We start from the raw sequence: 18,012 nt of genomic DNA, 5'->3' as shown, positions 1-18,012 counted from the left end.
CAAACTTCAACCAATCCTCGAAATTGAGTAGCCATTCACCAATAACATCAGTGAGTTAATATCCCCAACAGACTTGTTTGAACTCCACTGGTCACTGCTTCTCACTAGAACTCCAGGAAATACGGCCTCAAGTGCTTCCAGGTTTTCCATGGTGGTCTAGCTTCAATTGACTCATGATCTCAACCCAATAAATGTTTTCTTTCAAATGAACAATAGATCTACCAATAATTTATGATGAATGCATCATTGAAATTCCGAGACCGAAGGTCTTGGGTTCAAGCCCCACGTACAAGATCATGAGTGCGCACTACTGACGAGTCCTATACTGGGACGAAACGACCATCCAGTACTTCCAGGTTTTCAATGGTCGTCTAATTTTCAAGATCACGTTTGGAGTCAACTTTTTTTCTTCAAAATTAACTTATATTACTAACCATAGGAAACTGATCATTTGTTTTTCTTCTTTTATTAAAACCATATTTCATTTAAACAAATAAACAATTAAATCATTAAAAGTCAATGTCAGTAATGGTTCAAATTGTGATGATCTATTGAATAATGGTAATAATATTGAATTCTTGAAAAAACATTTACCTCATGTGGATTTTGAAACGGGTTTAAAACATCGCAGTGAGTGACTATTACTACTACTAATACTACTATAATACTATTACTTATACTACTACTACTATTAATACCACTAACACTATTACTTATACTACTACTACTACTATTAATACTACTAATACTACTATTACTAATACTACTACTAATACTACTAATACTAATACTTATACTACTAATATAACTAATATTAACCTTAATCTGCATGTATGCATGTATTTGTGTGTACATTATTGCATGTTGATGTCTATATGATTATGTAATAATGCCTATGCTATTCTATTGGATCTGATTCATTTTAATTCTTGATCGATAGATGAAAATATGATTTGGTTTTATGAAATGTTTTTCATTGATTGAAATCGATAATCAACAAATTAGGTATTGATTTTATTAATTGATTGATCAGTAAACAATAAACAGTATTATGTTTGATGTTTGTTTGATGTTTAGGTCTGCAACTGGTCAGTCTTTTAGTGGCAGTTGCAGTCCTAAAGATCGATGGGATGATTCAAAACAAACAATACTAAGTGAATTCAAACTTTACCCCATTGCACAAGCAAGTGGCTATAAGGAATTAGTAGCTAAGTGGATAACGCGATAGCGTTTGTAATGAACGGTACTGGGTTAGAGACCCAGTGTGAACATTCAGCTGACGAGTCCCAAATAGGACGAAATGCGTGTCAAACTGGATTCCACTGCTAGTCACTATCCATCATAGTATTATGTCTGTTTAAGGATTTGTTTAGCGCTAAACAGATCATGTTGACTAAATTTAAATGTGACCACTAATCTTAGTGACTTAATATTCAACGTACAACATAATACAATAATTCGATAGTCGGTGATAGTCAACAGGAAGTTTTGGATATTCGTCAGTAAAGTGTATTTTTAATCTTGAGGAATCAGTGTTCCTCGGTTGTACATATTACTGAAGAATGTTAAATAGCACTAAACCTAGGTTTAGAGTTTCATCTTTATTAATTTCAGCATCTTAACGTATACTGACTTTGTTCAGATAAATGCTGAAATCAAGGAACCTGTGAACAGTGTAGAACTGTTCAACAATGCATATTCAAGATCGAATCAATGACTGAACTTAAAAAATTTTAGATGATACAGTGAGATCCTGACTATTACACAAATGAACTGGAATGAAACGATTCATATGTCTTATTTCAGTCAATTCATTGACAATAAGTGACTATCATCCATTGACTTTTGTCGTATTTATCTGAATTTCGACATGAGTTAAAGTTCACTAGTCATGACTTCAACTTAAACTCTAGATCCAGTTTGAAAGGAAATATGTGCCATCAATGATAGTGACTGATGACAGAGGAATATTATATACTGGATTTCCAATCAATGATCTAAAAGTGACTGGCTCATTGAACTAGTGATAAAATATCAAATACTCACTATTGAAGGCTTCCATAGAAAAAGAGCTAGATCATGAGTCAATTGAAGGTAGACCACCACGGGAAACCTGAAAGCACTGGACGACCATTTCGTCCTATTATGGGACTCCTCAGCAATGCGTATTCACTATCCCGACTTGCGAGACTCGAACCCAGGACCTATCGGTCTTACGCGCGAACGCTTAACCTGTAAACCACTGACACGACCGGCATCCGATGGTGTTAATGTCTATCTTCAAATAATCCTAGAAATTTAGCGACACATCCACCAATGTCTTAATTGAGTTACTATCTCATTATCTCAACTATTGAAATGAAAATTAAATACTTTAGTTCATTTATTTCTGTTCTGGAACAGTCCCAAATATCTGATAAATTAACCTTGATTAATTCATTTATTATCTCTTTTTAAAGATTTTATAGTTCATTATGTCAAATTGTTTTATATGTAGATCATATTTGATTGATGATCATGATCATGATCAAGATCATGATCATCTATTTAACTTGACCCCCTTTGAAAAATGTTTAACCCATAGAAACCACTTTATTTCGGATACAAAACACTGAAACTATTTGTATAGAAGTGATTTATCTTTTTATTTTAACTGTAAGATCTACTTTATTATTTCTGTTTTATGGCCGATTTGATGTGGTTTATTTGTGATCGATTACAGAAAAGGATGAGTTGTTCTATTTAAAATTAAAGATGAAGTTTCAGTGTTCAAATTTTGTGTGTAACAATATTTGATAAAGGATCTTAGGTTATTGATGAAGAGTAAGCTATTTTGCATAAGCTCCCAAAATGTCCTGGTAACGGCCGAGAGTGTGGAAGGTCAGCTCTCCCGCTTGAAATGATCTCTCATAGCCACGTGGATATCAGAACTATCAGGAAAGTCTTACTCACTGTCTTCTTTTGGCCACAGTGTTGGTTATTAAATTAAGAGAACGAAAAGAGAATATCTGGCACTTTAAGGGGTTTGGTGGATACGGAGGGTCCACCTAAGTGAGTTGAAAAACCCTTATACCAAACCAATGATGCACATAAGCTCCAGTCGCCTGAGAGACGAAATGGAGTATGAACCTATTGTTGGTCACCGGCTGCCTTGAGACTGAATCTCCTAGCATTGCTCCACTGCCTAGTGGATCAGACCATTAGGTTACAGGCTCCGGGTGTGGCCTCAAACGAAAACCACCTGCTTCTGTCTGGGTACCCGGGCAGTATCATAGTCCATACAAAACTCAAGTGAATTGTGTGGCGCATATGTATTCGGTGCCCCTTTGTATCAATATTTATATGTTCAAATAAATAAATAAGTAAATACGTAAGCACCAAATGTTTTGGTATTGATTCCTGGACGAATTAGTGTTACACATTATAGTTTTATGATGAAACTAAAAATTTCTTCAATACCCTATGAATTTCTAATTGGTTTCTAATCAAATTCAATCTATGTCTGGTGGTTAGAGGTAGGCAGAAGGAAGTCCTGAATTTTCGTTTTATGCTAGCTGGCCTTCGTCATTATAACGCTTGCATTGTGGAGTTATTTAGGCGATTCGTCACATTGCAACTTGATAGATGAAATGCGAACAACACTAAAAGACCTGGTGAACGTCATATTCATCATTAGTTAGTAATAAATCGGGCGTAAACATTTCAGGTACACAGGAAGCCAGTTGAGACTAAAGTATTTCAACAGTAATGATTCAAATTATGAATCTGGATGATTACAGTTCAAATCCCATACAAGCATCAATCCTTTGAAGGCAGAGCCTAATCAACTAGCTACACATAAACCCCTTAGTTCTGATATACTCTAGTATGTTAATAAGAGAAAGGATATACACATGATTAATTGTGTCAATGATTAATATATTCTTGATAATATAATCCAGAAAAAGAAAAAAAACAGAACTCGGTAACAACATCTATGAAGAATTTTATTATATTTAAATGATAGAAAAGTAGTTTAATAAGGGAAATGAACTTTCTACCTATCTTACTTCATTACACTTCATGTATAACTATGGTAACATGACCTGAATGAAATAACACTTTGTTATATATATGTATAGAGTGATAGGAAATAGGTTGTTTTTTTCTGGTATGAATTTAAGCAAGCAAGATCACTTACATACTTAATTAATTACGCCTGTTACACCTCATCGAGTAACATAGGCCACCGATCAGCATTCTCCATCGAACTCTGTTCTTGACTAGCTTCTGTTGGTCCTTCACGACTTCCTGACTGGAGTCCGAGAGATGGTGCAACACAGTGGCTAGAGACGTTATCAGATATGGCTTGGAATAGAAGTCAATGGCGATCCTACTGTAACCTTCTTTTACTTTCTTCATAAAGAGTGGTTATAACCTCCTTAAGTGAGAGAGCTCTTCTGGTTGTACATTTCAGTTCCCCTCACCATTACTTTTTTTAATGCATCTTACCTCTTTCTCTTCTAATTTTGATTGTTTTGTGTGGCGCATATATATATCTGGTGTCTCCTTGCACCAATATTTATGTGTTTAAATAAATAAGTAAATCAATAATAAACTGTTCTTGACAATCCTCTCCAGTTCTTTACAGTTGCTATTCATCCTCTTTATATGTACTTCTAATTACCGATACAATGTGTCCTTTGATCTTCCTCTTTTCTGTTTCCCTTCAGGATACCAAGTTAGAGCTTACCTGATGATGCCGTTTGACGATTTTTATAACGTATGTCCTATCCATTTCCATCGTCGTATCCTAACTTCCTCCTCATCAAGAGGCTGTTTTGTTCTCTCCGACAGAAGGCTGTTGTCGATAATATCCGACCAACGGATATTGGGTATCTTGTGTAGATAGTTGTTTAGAAATACTTGTGCATTGTTATTGATAGTGGTGGTAGTTCTCCAAGTTTGAGCTCCATACGGTAGAACTGTCTTCATATTCGTATTGAAGATTGTGACTTTGATATTGGTTGACAGTTGTTTTGAGTTTCATATGTTCTTCAATTGTCGGAATGCTTTCCTTGCTTTGCCATTTACATCTGTATCAGATCCTCCTTGTTCATCGATGATACTGTCCAAAATATTCTAGAGGGATCTATTAAAAATTTTAGGGTTAACAAAGAATTGATTTTCATAAATGAAATCATGAGTCAATTGAAGCTAGATCACCATGGAAAACCTGGAAGAACTGGACGACCGTTTCGTCCTATTGTGGGACTCCTCAGCAGTGCACATCAACGATCCCCCACCTTACGAGATTCGAACCCAGGACCTACCAGTCCTTCTGAAAGATTTGATCTATCAAATGGATAGTATAATAGTGAAGTACTATTCTGAGCATACATACTCAGCATCGACTTGATTTCAACGAGAAGTGATATTGTTTTTGAAGAAAGGCATTTCATAAAGTGTGAATCTAGTTGGACTTGATCACCCTTGTCATCTCCAGTGTAAATAATGAAATGATTTCACAAATTATATTCAGTTCCAGGAATGCAACGTCATTAGAAAGAAACGTTCACATAGTTTAGAGATCCTGAAACGGAATTTGAACTCTGTTTTGGTGCGTCTTAAGTTCAGTACGTTTACAGTACGTTTCAAAGTTTTAGTCTGGTAGTGTAATGAACGAACATACGGATAGTGACAACCAATTGATTGTTGAATATAAAATTACAGAATACCTTCGTAAAATACAAGAACCATACATTAAATACTTCATTTGTGAATCTTCCGACAGTTATCCCTCACGTTCTGTATGATTCTTCCAATGCACTATCCCTTTCTATTTACCTTTCTGTCTTCTTTAACTCAATCTTCTTAATCTTCCACTGCTAAGTTTCCTACTTGTCCTTATTTAGCATAAGTAGCACACACCATATATATATATAGCTAGACTTATTCACATAGATTCACTTCAGGTTCTTTCTTAGGAATCACCTTACTTATCATTAATCAAGCTTTTATCCATTCATTTAAATGGAAAGATCATATTCATTTAGAGTACATGTTCAGCTGTCTTCACATCATCATCGTGAATGAATTCACGAGTGTTAACTAGTGTCAAACTTCGTTTCAATGTTTCTTGTAAATTATCATTAACTAATAAGCTTGATAATTATACGCTGTCGTGTTGAGTCACTTGGACTGTGGCGAGTAATTGTGCTTTATTACAGAATTCCAGAGTTCTTTCAGAAATTGTGAATCCTCCATCAATTGTATCGATCTTTATCGTTCCTCCATTGTTATTACGATTATCCTCTGTTCCCATTCTCTTCAATTCGATCTTTCCAACTTTCTACTGCCAAGTATTTGATTTCTGATTGATACTACATACTACTTATATTTGTCAACATTAAGTAGCATCCTACCAGCCATATAGAATGGTGAAGCCTAGTAGGCCCTTCTGGAGAAGAGTTCTACATCGAAGCACGGCACAACTACCAGGGTGGGATAGCTGTTTCTACACTACTTACGCAGAACCATAACATAACACTCACAACCCATTTTTTTTTCATCTTTTTGTTTTTGTTTGGGAAGACTCATTTTTATTTTACCACTCTTTTGAACCTTCAGTAATTATGCAATGACTCTTTGTAGTATTCGTAATCGTTCTCGGGTGTATTGGTAGAGTGGTTGATTAGGCCGATCTCCACCACCCGGATCACCGCACACGTTAGTTCATTCAAGCAGTCCCATGATCCAAGAGGCACGACGAGAACTTCCCATAAAATAATCCATAAGACATCGAAAATCGATTAGACTATAATTTATTACCATACAATTCGTATAACTTACATTAGGACATTTTATACGTAATCATTATCGATCAATAATCAATATCGATTTGTCCAAGACTGTTATTATTCTTTTTCCAGTAAAAAAAAAGAATACTCGAGAAGGAATATTATCGATCTAGAACGTGGATTATCGATTTTTTTCTTCTATCTATTCTAAATCTTTTACATTCAATATGTAATAATTGGCTTTCAGTTAAAATACACTATTTCTCCTTTATTCTCAAAGTTCCATCAACATTGATAATCATAATTTTATAGTTGAAATCATGAGTCAATTAAAGTTGGATCACCGTGGAAAACTTGGAAGCACTGAATGGCCTTTTCGTTCTACTGTGGGATTCCTCAGCAGTGCGTATCCACTATCCTGCCTCACGAGATTCGAACTCAGGACCTATCAGTCTCCCGTGCGAGCAATTAACCTCTAGACCACTTAGCCGCCATACAACGGTGTTAATGTCTCACTTCAACCAATCCATGAAATTGAGCGCACTGTTGAGGAGTCCCACAGTAGGACTGAACAGCCATCCAGTGCTTTCAGGTTTTCCATGGTGGTCTAACTTTAATTCACTCATGATTTCAACCATTAAATTACTCAAAAATTTCCACAAAACCCCCTTCTGATAATGAAAAATATTCTAATTTCATAACTCGTTATGCAATCGATCACTGCTTCACCTAGTTTTATCTTGCAGTTTAGCGAATACATTTCTGCGATAAATCTGTGATGAATACAAACCATAATTAAAACCAATCTCCACAAGACCGTTTGAGCTAAATTATGACATTTTCATAGTATAAATAAGTAACCAACCGTAGATAGATCACCGCTTAAAATCGTAAAGCATTGGGTTCTTTCCAGTACATAGCTCTTCAGCAGTGTCAGCCCCTCATCCGAGAAACCAACATAGGACCGTCAATCTCACATACGAACACTTAACTTTTAAACTACTGAACTGACATCCATCAATCTTAATGTCTAACTCTAGTCAATTTACGGTAGATTGTGGGTGAATACTACTGAGATGTCATATACTAGAATGAAACGCCTCTTAAGTGTTCCTTAGTTTTCAATCACACTCCAGCTGTGATCAATAGTTGACTGAAAATTTGTCATGGCACTAGGAGATTTAATATTTTGTGACGTATCTCTGATTGATCCTAAAGGGTATTGATTCTTTCAAAAAAATCATTTACTCTTTATTTTACCTTCAATTAATAGAAATCCCTTTCTTTGAAACTACTATGGGATTCACTTAGTATTGTTTGTTTGAATCTTCCAATTGATGTTTAGGACTGTGACTGGTCAGTCGCTTATTGGCACATGTGCATACTATGCGTAATGCCTCGATATAGCCTCAATTCATAAGCATTATAAGCAGAAATGGATAGTAACTAGCAGTGGAATCTTGGACGCGAGTTCCATCCTATTTGAGACTCGTTAGTTGAATGTACTTGCATCTTAGAGTTGATGTTCACTCTGGGACTCGAACCATTTACCATTCTCTTGAAACTCCATCGCGTCATCCACTTAACAACTGATCAGTTCCATGCATAAATATTAATAGGAAGATTCAGACAACTAACAGTAACGAATTAAATTTCACTTCATAGCATAAGCAAGTGGCTATCTGAAGTCAGTAGTTATATGAATATCAAGAAGGTGTTTACAGCGAACGATATTAGGTTTGAGTCTCGAAGTGGACATCATTTCAAATGCAGATGAACTCAAATGATGAGTCTCAACCTACAGTCTTCTACTGTTAGTTTGCATATCAATGATCCTTTTTGGTTGTTTTCTTTGACAATATGGACTTATATGTTTGAAAGATAGTTATCCCAGATATAATATTCTCTCTGGGACTCGAACCCAGTACCTTTCACTTCAAACGGTATCGTATTATCCACCCTATTTGCAAAAATTAGTGGCTAACTTAACTCACTAGCTTAATGGATAACACAATGCAGTTTAAAACGAATGGGACTGAGTTCGATTCACGAAGTGAACATCAACTCTGGGATGCAGGTACATCCAGCTTACGAATCCCGAATAGGACAATACGTGTGTTTTGGATTCTACTGTTAATCACTAACCATCTCTAGCAATTATCATTTGAGTAGGCAAAAATTTATACATTGATTTACTTTATTTTCTAATAGATAGAAACAATGAAACCATGAATTGTGAACACCATGATTCAAACTTATTTCCATTCTAATAGTTGAGATCATGAGTCATTTGAAGTTGGAACACCATGGAAAACCCCAGAGCACTGGACGGCCGTTTCTTCCTATTGTGAGACTCCTAAGCGGTGCACATCCAGTGATCTACAGGTTAAGTGATCGCGTGCGAAACCGATAGGTCCTGGGTTCGAATCTCGCCTGTCGGGATCGTGGATGCGCACTGTTGAGGAGTCCCACAATAAGACTGAATGGACGTCCAATGCTTCCAGGTTTTTCCTGATGGTCTAGCATTAATTGACTCATGATTTCAACTATTAAAAATATCTATAATATCCACATAAACCCCTTCTGATTTGTTTAATATCAAATATTAATCAACCGCAAATGAAAAATAATTTTAGCTTTGCATGTGCTAAATGTCCATTATATATCAGTATACTTTCGTCGTATGTCATGTATAATGTTCGTTGTTACGATTTTTAGTTTTTGGATAATTTAATTGTGAAAAGAAAACTGTCTTTACATTTGATAGATATTTGTGTTGATAACAGGGGTTTTGTGGAGATTTTTAGTAGTTTTATAGTTAAAATTATGAGTGAATTAAAGCTAGACCATCATGTTAAACCTTAGAGCACTAGACAGCCGTTTTGTATTAGTGTGGAACTTCTCAGCAGTGCTCGTCCACGATCCCGTCTGACGAGATTCGAACTGTTGGATAGTTCCAAAGTATTCATCTTAAAAGTCCATTCGGACTCAGAAAATGCTTAGAAACAACTTATCCAGTCAGCGTCAAATGGAATTCTGCGAAAAACATCTAAAAGTTTAAGAGTCGCATGTGACGTTTGTGATTGGAAATTTATGTATACGGCTACTATGTTTAGCATAGTTCTATGAACTTCCAGAAGCCTAGGGTCGTGTGTAACTATGAATATCCTAACCTTGGAGTAAAGCTCTCTTTTCTCATTTTGAGCCATTTCTCTTGCGTCCAGTCCTCCATCTAGATTTAACCTGGATTTATTAGAAGCGACTCAGAAATTCGATCGAACATTCATTTAACAGACTCATCAATTACCATGAAAACTATAGAGTAAACATCCTATGGTATGAGTTCCTAACATTAAAAGATTCACGGCAATCATTCGATATCACTAGTGACAACTATTTCCTTCCCGAAATGTCTGAACTACGCCGGTCGTGACTTTACAGTAAAGCTTTGATAACGTTTCAAAGCGGACGATACATATACCAAAATGAAGTAGTTGTCCAACACTACATGGTTTCAATGGTAACTAACTGCGATCAATCAGTAGCAAATAAAAATTCACGAATCTGAGTAAAACTCCTTCATCTAAATTGATTGTGTAATTGAAATACATAATCATATAAATTATCCCAAGCAATACTGGTTGGCTCTATAGTGTATTTCCAAAGTTAATTTAAGAAGGTATGGTCTGTAGAACAATATCAGTCCATATGATTTTTACTACTTCTTTCGATAAAACTGGACGACAGTCTAGATATACTACAAATTGATCAGTCCTAAATGTTGATATGATCATTCTGAAGCCTATACTCAGAGTACATTGCTGAGATGTCTGAAAGTAGAAGGGAATATGTATCTAAGGATCTGATTCGATCTTTTTCGGACTATGGTCAACAGTGGAATCCAGTACATGTATTTAGTTCTCTTCAAAAACCACCAGTAGAATACATTCACAGCAATGTGATTATATTCACAATGAGACTCGAACTTAGGGGTTATTAATTTAAATAACAATTTATTATCCAGTAGCTAGCAATAGGTTTATTCTGATTAGCCTTTTTAACAAGGTTGTTTTCTACGGGATGAAGTTGCCGGCCTGACGCCCCACCCTTCTCCTTTATGAGGGCTTGTAACCGGCAGTAACTCTAGAAGATCTGCAGGCGTACAATGGGAGTGAACGACCAATGCTACTGCAGAAGGAGTAAAAGATGTGGATAGAGCTAGCACTTTAATAGAAGCCTCATAATAATAAATTCCCATGCATGCTCAATACAAGTAGATTCTTTGATGTATATATTCATCATGAGAACTGTACATAAATCAATCAATATATTAATTATATTTATTACAGCAGTTCAAAGAGATCCAATCACAGGTCTTGGTACATTACCAAAAGAACATGTTGAACTTGGACGTACAAGAAATGCTTCAACTGGTAGACCGGGTAAGTAACATATAGTAACTATTTTCTATATGTCAAAAAGCTCTTCTGAATACAATTTTCACCCAAAAACTGACTTGTTTTGTGAAGGATTACAAAGAAGCCGATGAAAGTAGACAAAGCACACAAAAGATACTTGCTAAAACCTAAGAACATGTAGGTGTATGTGTAAGATTGTGCTTTAAATCAGAGAGATTCTACTTCGTCTACTATACAACAGAATAAGTAACTATCAAAAATCCACAAAATCTCAAAAAGATGTGCACATAAGAGGTATATGTTTTTAAAGTTAAAATTAATTTTTTTATATAGTACCGTTCGCTTTGAACGCCATCGCGTTATTCACGAAACCTGGATTCCACTGCTAGTCACTATCCATCTTTGTTTATAATGCTTGTGAATTAAGGTAATATCGAGGCAATAAGCACAGTCTGCACATATGTCAATCAGAGACTGATCAATTGTAGTCCTAAACATCAATGCAAAGATTCATTTAAACATTACCAAGTGAATTTCTACGAACAAATTTTTCTTTCGTTCAGGTTCTTTCCTTATAAATTTTCTACTGAGATACATTCAATGCCTGACCATCGTTAAATATTACTTATGTGGATATAAGTAACCCACGCCACAATAGTAACTTACTGAAGATAATGGTGGACGGTTGCTCAATTTCGTAAATTGGTTGAAGTTAGACATTAACACAGTTGGATATCAGCTTAGTGGTTTAGAAGTTAAGCGTTCGCGAGCGAGACCGGTATATCCTAGGTTCAAGTCCTGAGAGCTGGATTACGGATGCACACTACTGAGGAGTCCAATCCTAAAATGAATCAGCCTTCCAGTGCTTCCAGGATTTCATGATGGTCTCACTTTATCTCACTCATGAATTCAACTATTGAAAATTACTAAAATCTCCAAAGAAAACCCCTTCTGATTATAATATTACTGTACTATTTTTATTTATTTATACAGACAACGGAATAGGTCACTAGATTGTTTACTTATTACCCTATCATTACCATTATTAAATTAATTATAATGAATGTCTATTTACTACTAATAAACTTCAATTTGATTGACATTAGTAATATTCATTCTATCAAACATAAAATTGTCAATTCTGAAAACCAAAACAACAACAAAATACCCAACTAAAGCAAACATTTTTCGGCGGGAAAGGTGGAATGTTTGTCTTTCTACCTTACATAAATAAGCAAAACAAAACGAAAACGAATACAGTTTGAAGTAGTTTCAGCTGTATTGAATAAAGAAACTCCTCCCAGTCATCCTCCTCCTCCTCCACCTCCTCCTCCCCCTCCTCCTCCTCCTACTACTATTAATACAAATAATAGTAATAAAAAAATTGTTTATTGTTTATTATTTACCTGTCTACAATAATAATGGTTCATTAGTTCAACATGTATGAACATTAAAAGTTATTAACTCCTCCTTCTTTTCTATTGTTGTGAATGAGAATACAAATGGGGACAATCAAGTGTATTTTAATAGACAATTACAAAATATTTGTGTATACTTGAAATCATAAGTCAATTGAAGCTAGACCACCATGAAGAACGTGGAAGCACTGGACGGTCAATTCATCCTGTTGTGGGACTCCCCAGCAATGCACATCCACGATCCCGCCTTTCGAGATTCGAACCCAGGGCCTACCAGTCTCGCGCGCGAGCCTGATCAGTTGCAGTTCTAAACATCAATGGGAAGATTCAAACAAACAATATTAATTGAATTCATACCGTAAATGGTTTATTAACAAAATGCCAATCAATCAATCGATTCCATTGATTGATTGTTCCTTTGTTTTCACACCAACCGCTTTCCGTTCTTGTTTTCTTTCTTTCGATCTTCTTAAACTTTTGCCGACAGGCATTTTATTTTCGATTGGTGACACATACTACTTATATCTGTCAACATCAATAGCATACATTACAGAATAATCGATAAAAACAGTCTACATATATTTGATGCATATAAACAATTATGTTTGGCCTATGAAGTTAAATAAGCAAATATTCTTAAATATTGACATACTGAAGGAATTGTGAATGGAAAAATGTCCTCTTTACTTCAGATAAACAAAATGAAATTCATTATTGAATTCTAAGTTTTAAATTAGATAGAATTATAGTAGTCGAATTCACGAGTTGATCTAAGCTAGATTACTACTGGAAACCTAGAAGCATTGGGCGACTGTTTCGCCTCAGTATGAGACTCGTTAGCAGAGCGCATCCACAACTCCATATGAGGGACTTACACGCAATCTTCACAAATCCCTATATGGAATGATGAATTATATGATAATTTATTCATATTTTAAGCAAACATTCCATTTATTCATAGATGCCTGAAGTTGGTGATATTCAACAGTTTTCTTCAGATTATTTGATGATTTACTTCAATCTTTTCGGAAGATTCTGAAGTAATTACTTACTTGCGCTTGTTACTTCCAATGGAACATAAACCACCGACAAGCATTCTCCAACCCACTCTCTCCTGGGCCATCCTTTCTAGTTCTATCCAATTTTTGTTCATTCTCCTCATGCTTGTTTCTGTTTCTCGGCGTAATGTTTCCTTTGGTCTTCCTTTTTTACTTTGGCCTCAGCAGTGCGCATCCAGGATCCCACCCCACGGGATTCGAAGTCATGCCATAACAGTCTCGCTCGCGGCCGCTTAACTTGTAGACTACTGAGCTGGCATTCAACGGTGTTAATGTCTAACCTTCCACGGCCGACCCGTGAATTCAACTATAAAATTACTAAAATCTCCACAAAACCTCTTCTAATAAATATTTACTGTATGATTCTCAGATTTAACTAAAAGATTCTGTAATCTTATGTTTAGATACATTCGATTAGTCCCTACTTGTATTCTCGTTCATTACAATATTAATCTATATAAGTCAGTCAGTCAGTCAGCTACAACGTAGGATCAGGCACATTTATGCATCGGTCCAATTTGCCATACCTCGTTAGCACAACAAGATGAACACCGAATTCATAGAAGTATTTAATTTAGTGGTGATAGTATATAAAAGAAAGGTCGTATATAAGGATATAGTATAGGAAGAAAGACAGATATGAAGCAATTTTAATCTTAAGGTTTAAGGGAGGATAAAGAGTGTAAACATCTACACCATTGTGATCGATTCTGAGCCATGTCACCTAGAGTTTCCAACCATTAGTTACGATAGTCAATCTATATAAGTAATTCATTATTATAGATACAAGGATTTAGAAATGACATGATATATACTTGATACTTAGAAACAAATATCCAATCGAACAACGAGATCTTCACAGAAACACAATGAATGAACAAGCCTTGATGACTGCATTTCTTGTTGAGTTCCTTCAGCTAGATGGTTATCATTTCCTATCTGAATATATAATCATCAGATCCTAATTCATGATAGAATTTCCTCCAGTGTCCACAATCTCATTACGTATTTCAGCGAAGAGCGAATTGTTCGTTAGGACACTGACGATGATGAGAGTAATAGGTTTCACTTCATAGAATATTTTATAATGACTTTGTTGTTTTACCTCATCCTTATTGACTGAATATAGTCTTGATTGATGATTTCAGTCTAGATCTATTCTACTTACATAGAACAATACGATAACTTAATGTACACACACATATTCTCACTGGCCCATTCCTTCGCTTACTCGTGGATTCATACATTTGTAGTGTATGTTAAAGACTATTACGTTTACTACTTCATCAAATGTCATCTTTTGGTTTTCTCTTAACATATAGCTTTCAATACAACCTTAATAGCATGGGATGTTGATAATGCCACAGTATGTAAGAATAATGGACATACAATTAAGAAAAGTAAACGTAAGTCAATATATTATTCATTTTGTTTCTGACTTGTATTTTGTCGGTAAGGGGTTAAACAATCAAGAAAACGTTGAACAATTTTTTAGAAAGAGTTGGTTGTACAGATTAAAATCAGTTGAAGGAATCCCCTTAATCAATAGACAGTTGTTGTATGACGATATAGGATATATAGGCGGCCTGCTCAAATATTTCGGCTACCTGTTCCTGTCATCATCATCATCATTATAACTATTCAGGTGCGTTTCTGAAAAGTGTACAACCTTTCGCTGTAAATGTTACAAAAGGCCTAACCAGAGATATCGTGTTTGCTGGGAATATGCAGTGAAACCAACGTACATTATTCAGATGTCGATTGATTGGACAGCAAACTTCTAACTAGTGATCATTCAATGTTTATTGTCAGCATCGACGAAGAAGTAAGAAATGGAAACCTGTTGAAATACATTGTACGGAGAATTTGATATTGTTCCAAAAAATATAATATTGAATAAAGCTAATAATAATAATAGTTACTATACAGAATCCTTCCTCCAGTTGAACATAACTCCTTTATGTCTTGGTTAGAGAGAGCGTTATCCCAAGAGCGCTTATTGGGCATTGCATTGATCATATATCTAGAGTCAAACAATTTAGTATAATGTGTGTAAATATGATCTATTCCACTTTGATCAATAAACCAAATCTTATAGTGGGAACCATCATCAGTTACTTTTTCCCATAAGAATTTCTGGAATCCTATCTAAATTTATACTCTAGCAAGCGAATTGTTTGATCATAAAATTCAAACTCTCTTTGCTTACTTATTATGAATTTTTATTAGTTGAGATCATGATTCAATAGAAGTTAGAACACCATGGAAAAACTGAAAGCAATGGATGGTCGTTTCATCCTGTTGTGGAACTCCTCAGCAATATGCACCCACGATCCTGACTCGCGATATTCGAACCCAGGACCTATCGGTCTTGCACGCAAACACTAAACTTCTAGGCGACTGAACCGGTATTCGATGGTGTTAATGTCAAACTTCAACTAATCCACGAAATTGAGCGACACACCCACCATTGTCTTCAGTGAGTTACTATCTCACAACAGACCTGGTTGAACTCTCGCGAGGTGTTATCGTGGATGCGCACTGCTTAAGAGTCCCACAATAGTACGAAATGGCCGTACATTTCTTTCTGGTTATCCATAATGGTCTAGCTTTAACTGATGCGTGGTCTCAACTATTAAAATTTACCATAATATCCACAAAACCCCTTCTGACATTATTATGAATTGTTTAGTCTTCTAATATCATGAAATGTTATTAGACTGATAACCAGTGAAGAATGAAAGCACTTTATTACTCTAGGCGGGAATGTAGATGTACAACTCTGAACAATATTGATCCCCTTTGTCATGAATGTCTAAATAAATTTTGATGACTATATTATGGTTCAATAATCAATTTAGGATTTAATTCACTTTTGTATTAGTTGTTTGAATCTTTCCATGGATGTTTAGGAATGTAATTGATCAGTCTTTCATGTGTATATATTCATCCTATTCGGATTGCTACAATATTGCCTTGAGTCAAAAGCATTATAAGCGGAGATGATGATGAAATCGATAATGCGCGTTTCGTCCCATTTGGGACTCGTCAGCTGAATGTACTTGTATCAAAATACATCCCATTGCAAAAGATAGTGGCTATCTGGTCACAGTAATTAGATGAATTGTGCGATTTCTCTTGAAGCGAATGACACATGGATCGAGTCCTTTAGTGAAGAACAACTGTGAGATAAACGTACATCTGGCTAACGAGTCCCATAGAGGATGAAACGTACCTCTTGGATCCCTCTGCTAGTCAACATTATCTCCACTTATAACTTATCACTTAGTTCATTCATTTCTCAATGTCATTTTTGGCAATGGCCATAAATTTGGTTTATAATATTCTTTATTACCATCTAATATTGTCCCTTGAATGGTGGAAAGTTATATTAAGTTGGCAAGTGAAACACTTTTTTCGTTGTTGTTGTTGTTATGGCTGATCAAAATGAATAGGATAAACTGAAATGTCAGATTATTTATGATTGTCCATGTATATGTATGTATCTATGTATGTGCCTTCAATGTGTTTGGTCTACTTCAACCTTAGTTACAATGTACAGTCATTCAGACATCAATAGATAATCATAATAGGAATGTTGTTTTCATCAACCAATAAACTATAGACTGATTAACACCCGTCAGGTTTAATATCAGAATTCTGTATAATACTGTCATTGTGTTTGAAATTTGTCTTCTATCACTACTGGAATTGAGTAAACAATAAACTGACAGCTTTATAAGCAAAGATGGATAGTGGCTAACAGTGGAATCCAGTTTGACGCGCGTTCGTCCTATTTGGGGCTCGTTAGCTGGATGTATCTGCATCTTAGAGTTGGCTAACAGGACTCAGTAGCTAAGTATATGATGCGATGGCGTTTGAAGCGAATGATACTTGGTTCGAGTCCTAGAGTGAACATCAACTCTGAGATGCAGATACATCCAGATGACGAGTTTGAAAAAGAACGAGACGCGCGTCCTGGATTCCACTGCTAGCCACTATTCATTTTTACTTACAATATTGAGTAGATTGAAACAAAGTTGACTATAATGCCTCAATTACATTCACAGCTTATCATCTTTAAGATCATCAGTTAACTGTCTGCTAAGAAGATCTCAAGTTATCAAGTTTCTGTTACCGGATATGAATTTCTTTTCAGTAGCGTTAACAACAATCACATTTTTTTCTTAATCAGATTTTCACACGACGTTCGTTCGTTCCGTTTAGTTGTTAATATTTTAAATTTTCTAATTTTCTTGTATCCTTTCGTCACTATACATACTTGTTATGACGTCCAGTGTCCAAAATTTGATACTGATACACCGTGTGCTAAGCGATA

General features: G+C 35.4%; 1 protein-coding gene across 1 annotated transcript in view; it reads left to right on the top strand.

Annotated features, from left to right (window-relative positions):
- The window catches only part of Smp_150640 (hypothetical protein), a 63,164-nt gene that overhangs the window by 12,035 nt on the left and 33,117 nt on the right, over window positions 1–18,012 (top strand). Inside the window, exons 3-4 of the mRNA XM_018790668.1 lie at window positions 11,129–11,221; window positions 14,996–15,079. Of these exons, the coding sequence (XP_018646065.1) occupies window positions 11,129–11,221; window positions 14,996–15,079 (177 nt within the window). The remainder of the gene's footprint in view (window positions 1–11,128; window positions 11,222–14,995; window positions 15,080–18,012) is intronic.

The sequence above is a fragment of the Schistosoma mansoni genome, assembly GCF_000237925.1.
Source record: "Schistosoma mansoni, WGS project CABG00000000 data, supercontig 0041, strain Puerto Rico, whole genome shotgun sequence".
Taxonomy (NCBI): domain Eukaryota; kingdom Metazoa; phylum Platyhelminthes; class Trematoda; order Strigeidida; family Schistosomatidae; genus Schistosoma; species Schistosoma mansoni.
This window is presented reverse-complemented; position numbering and strand designations above follow the sequence as displayed.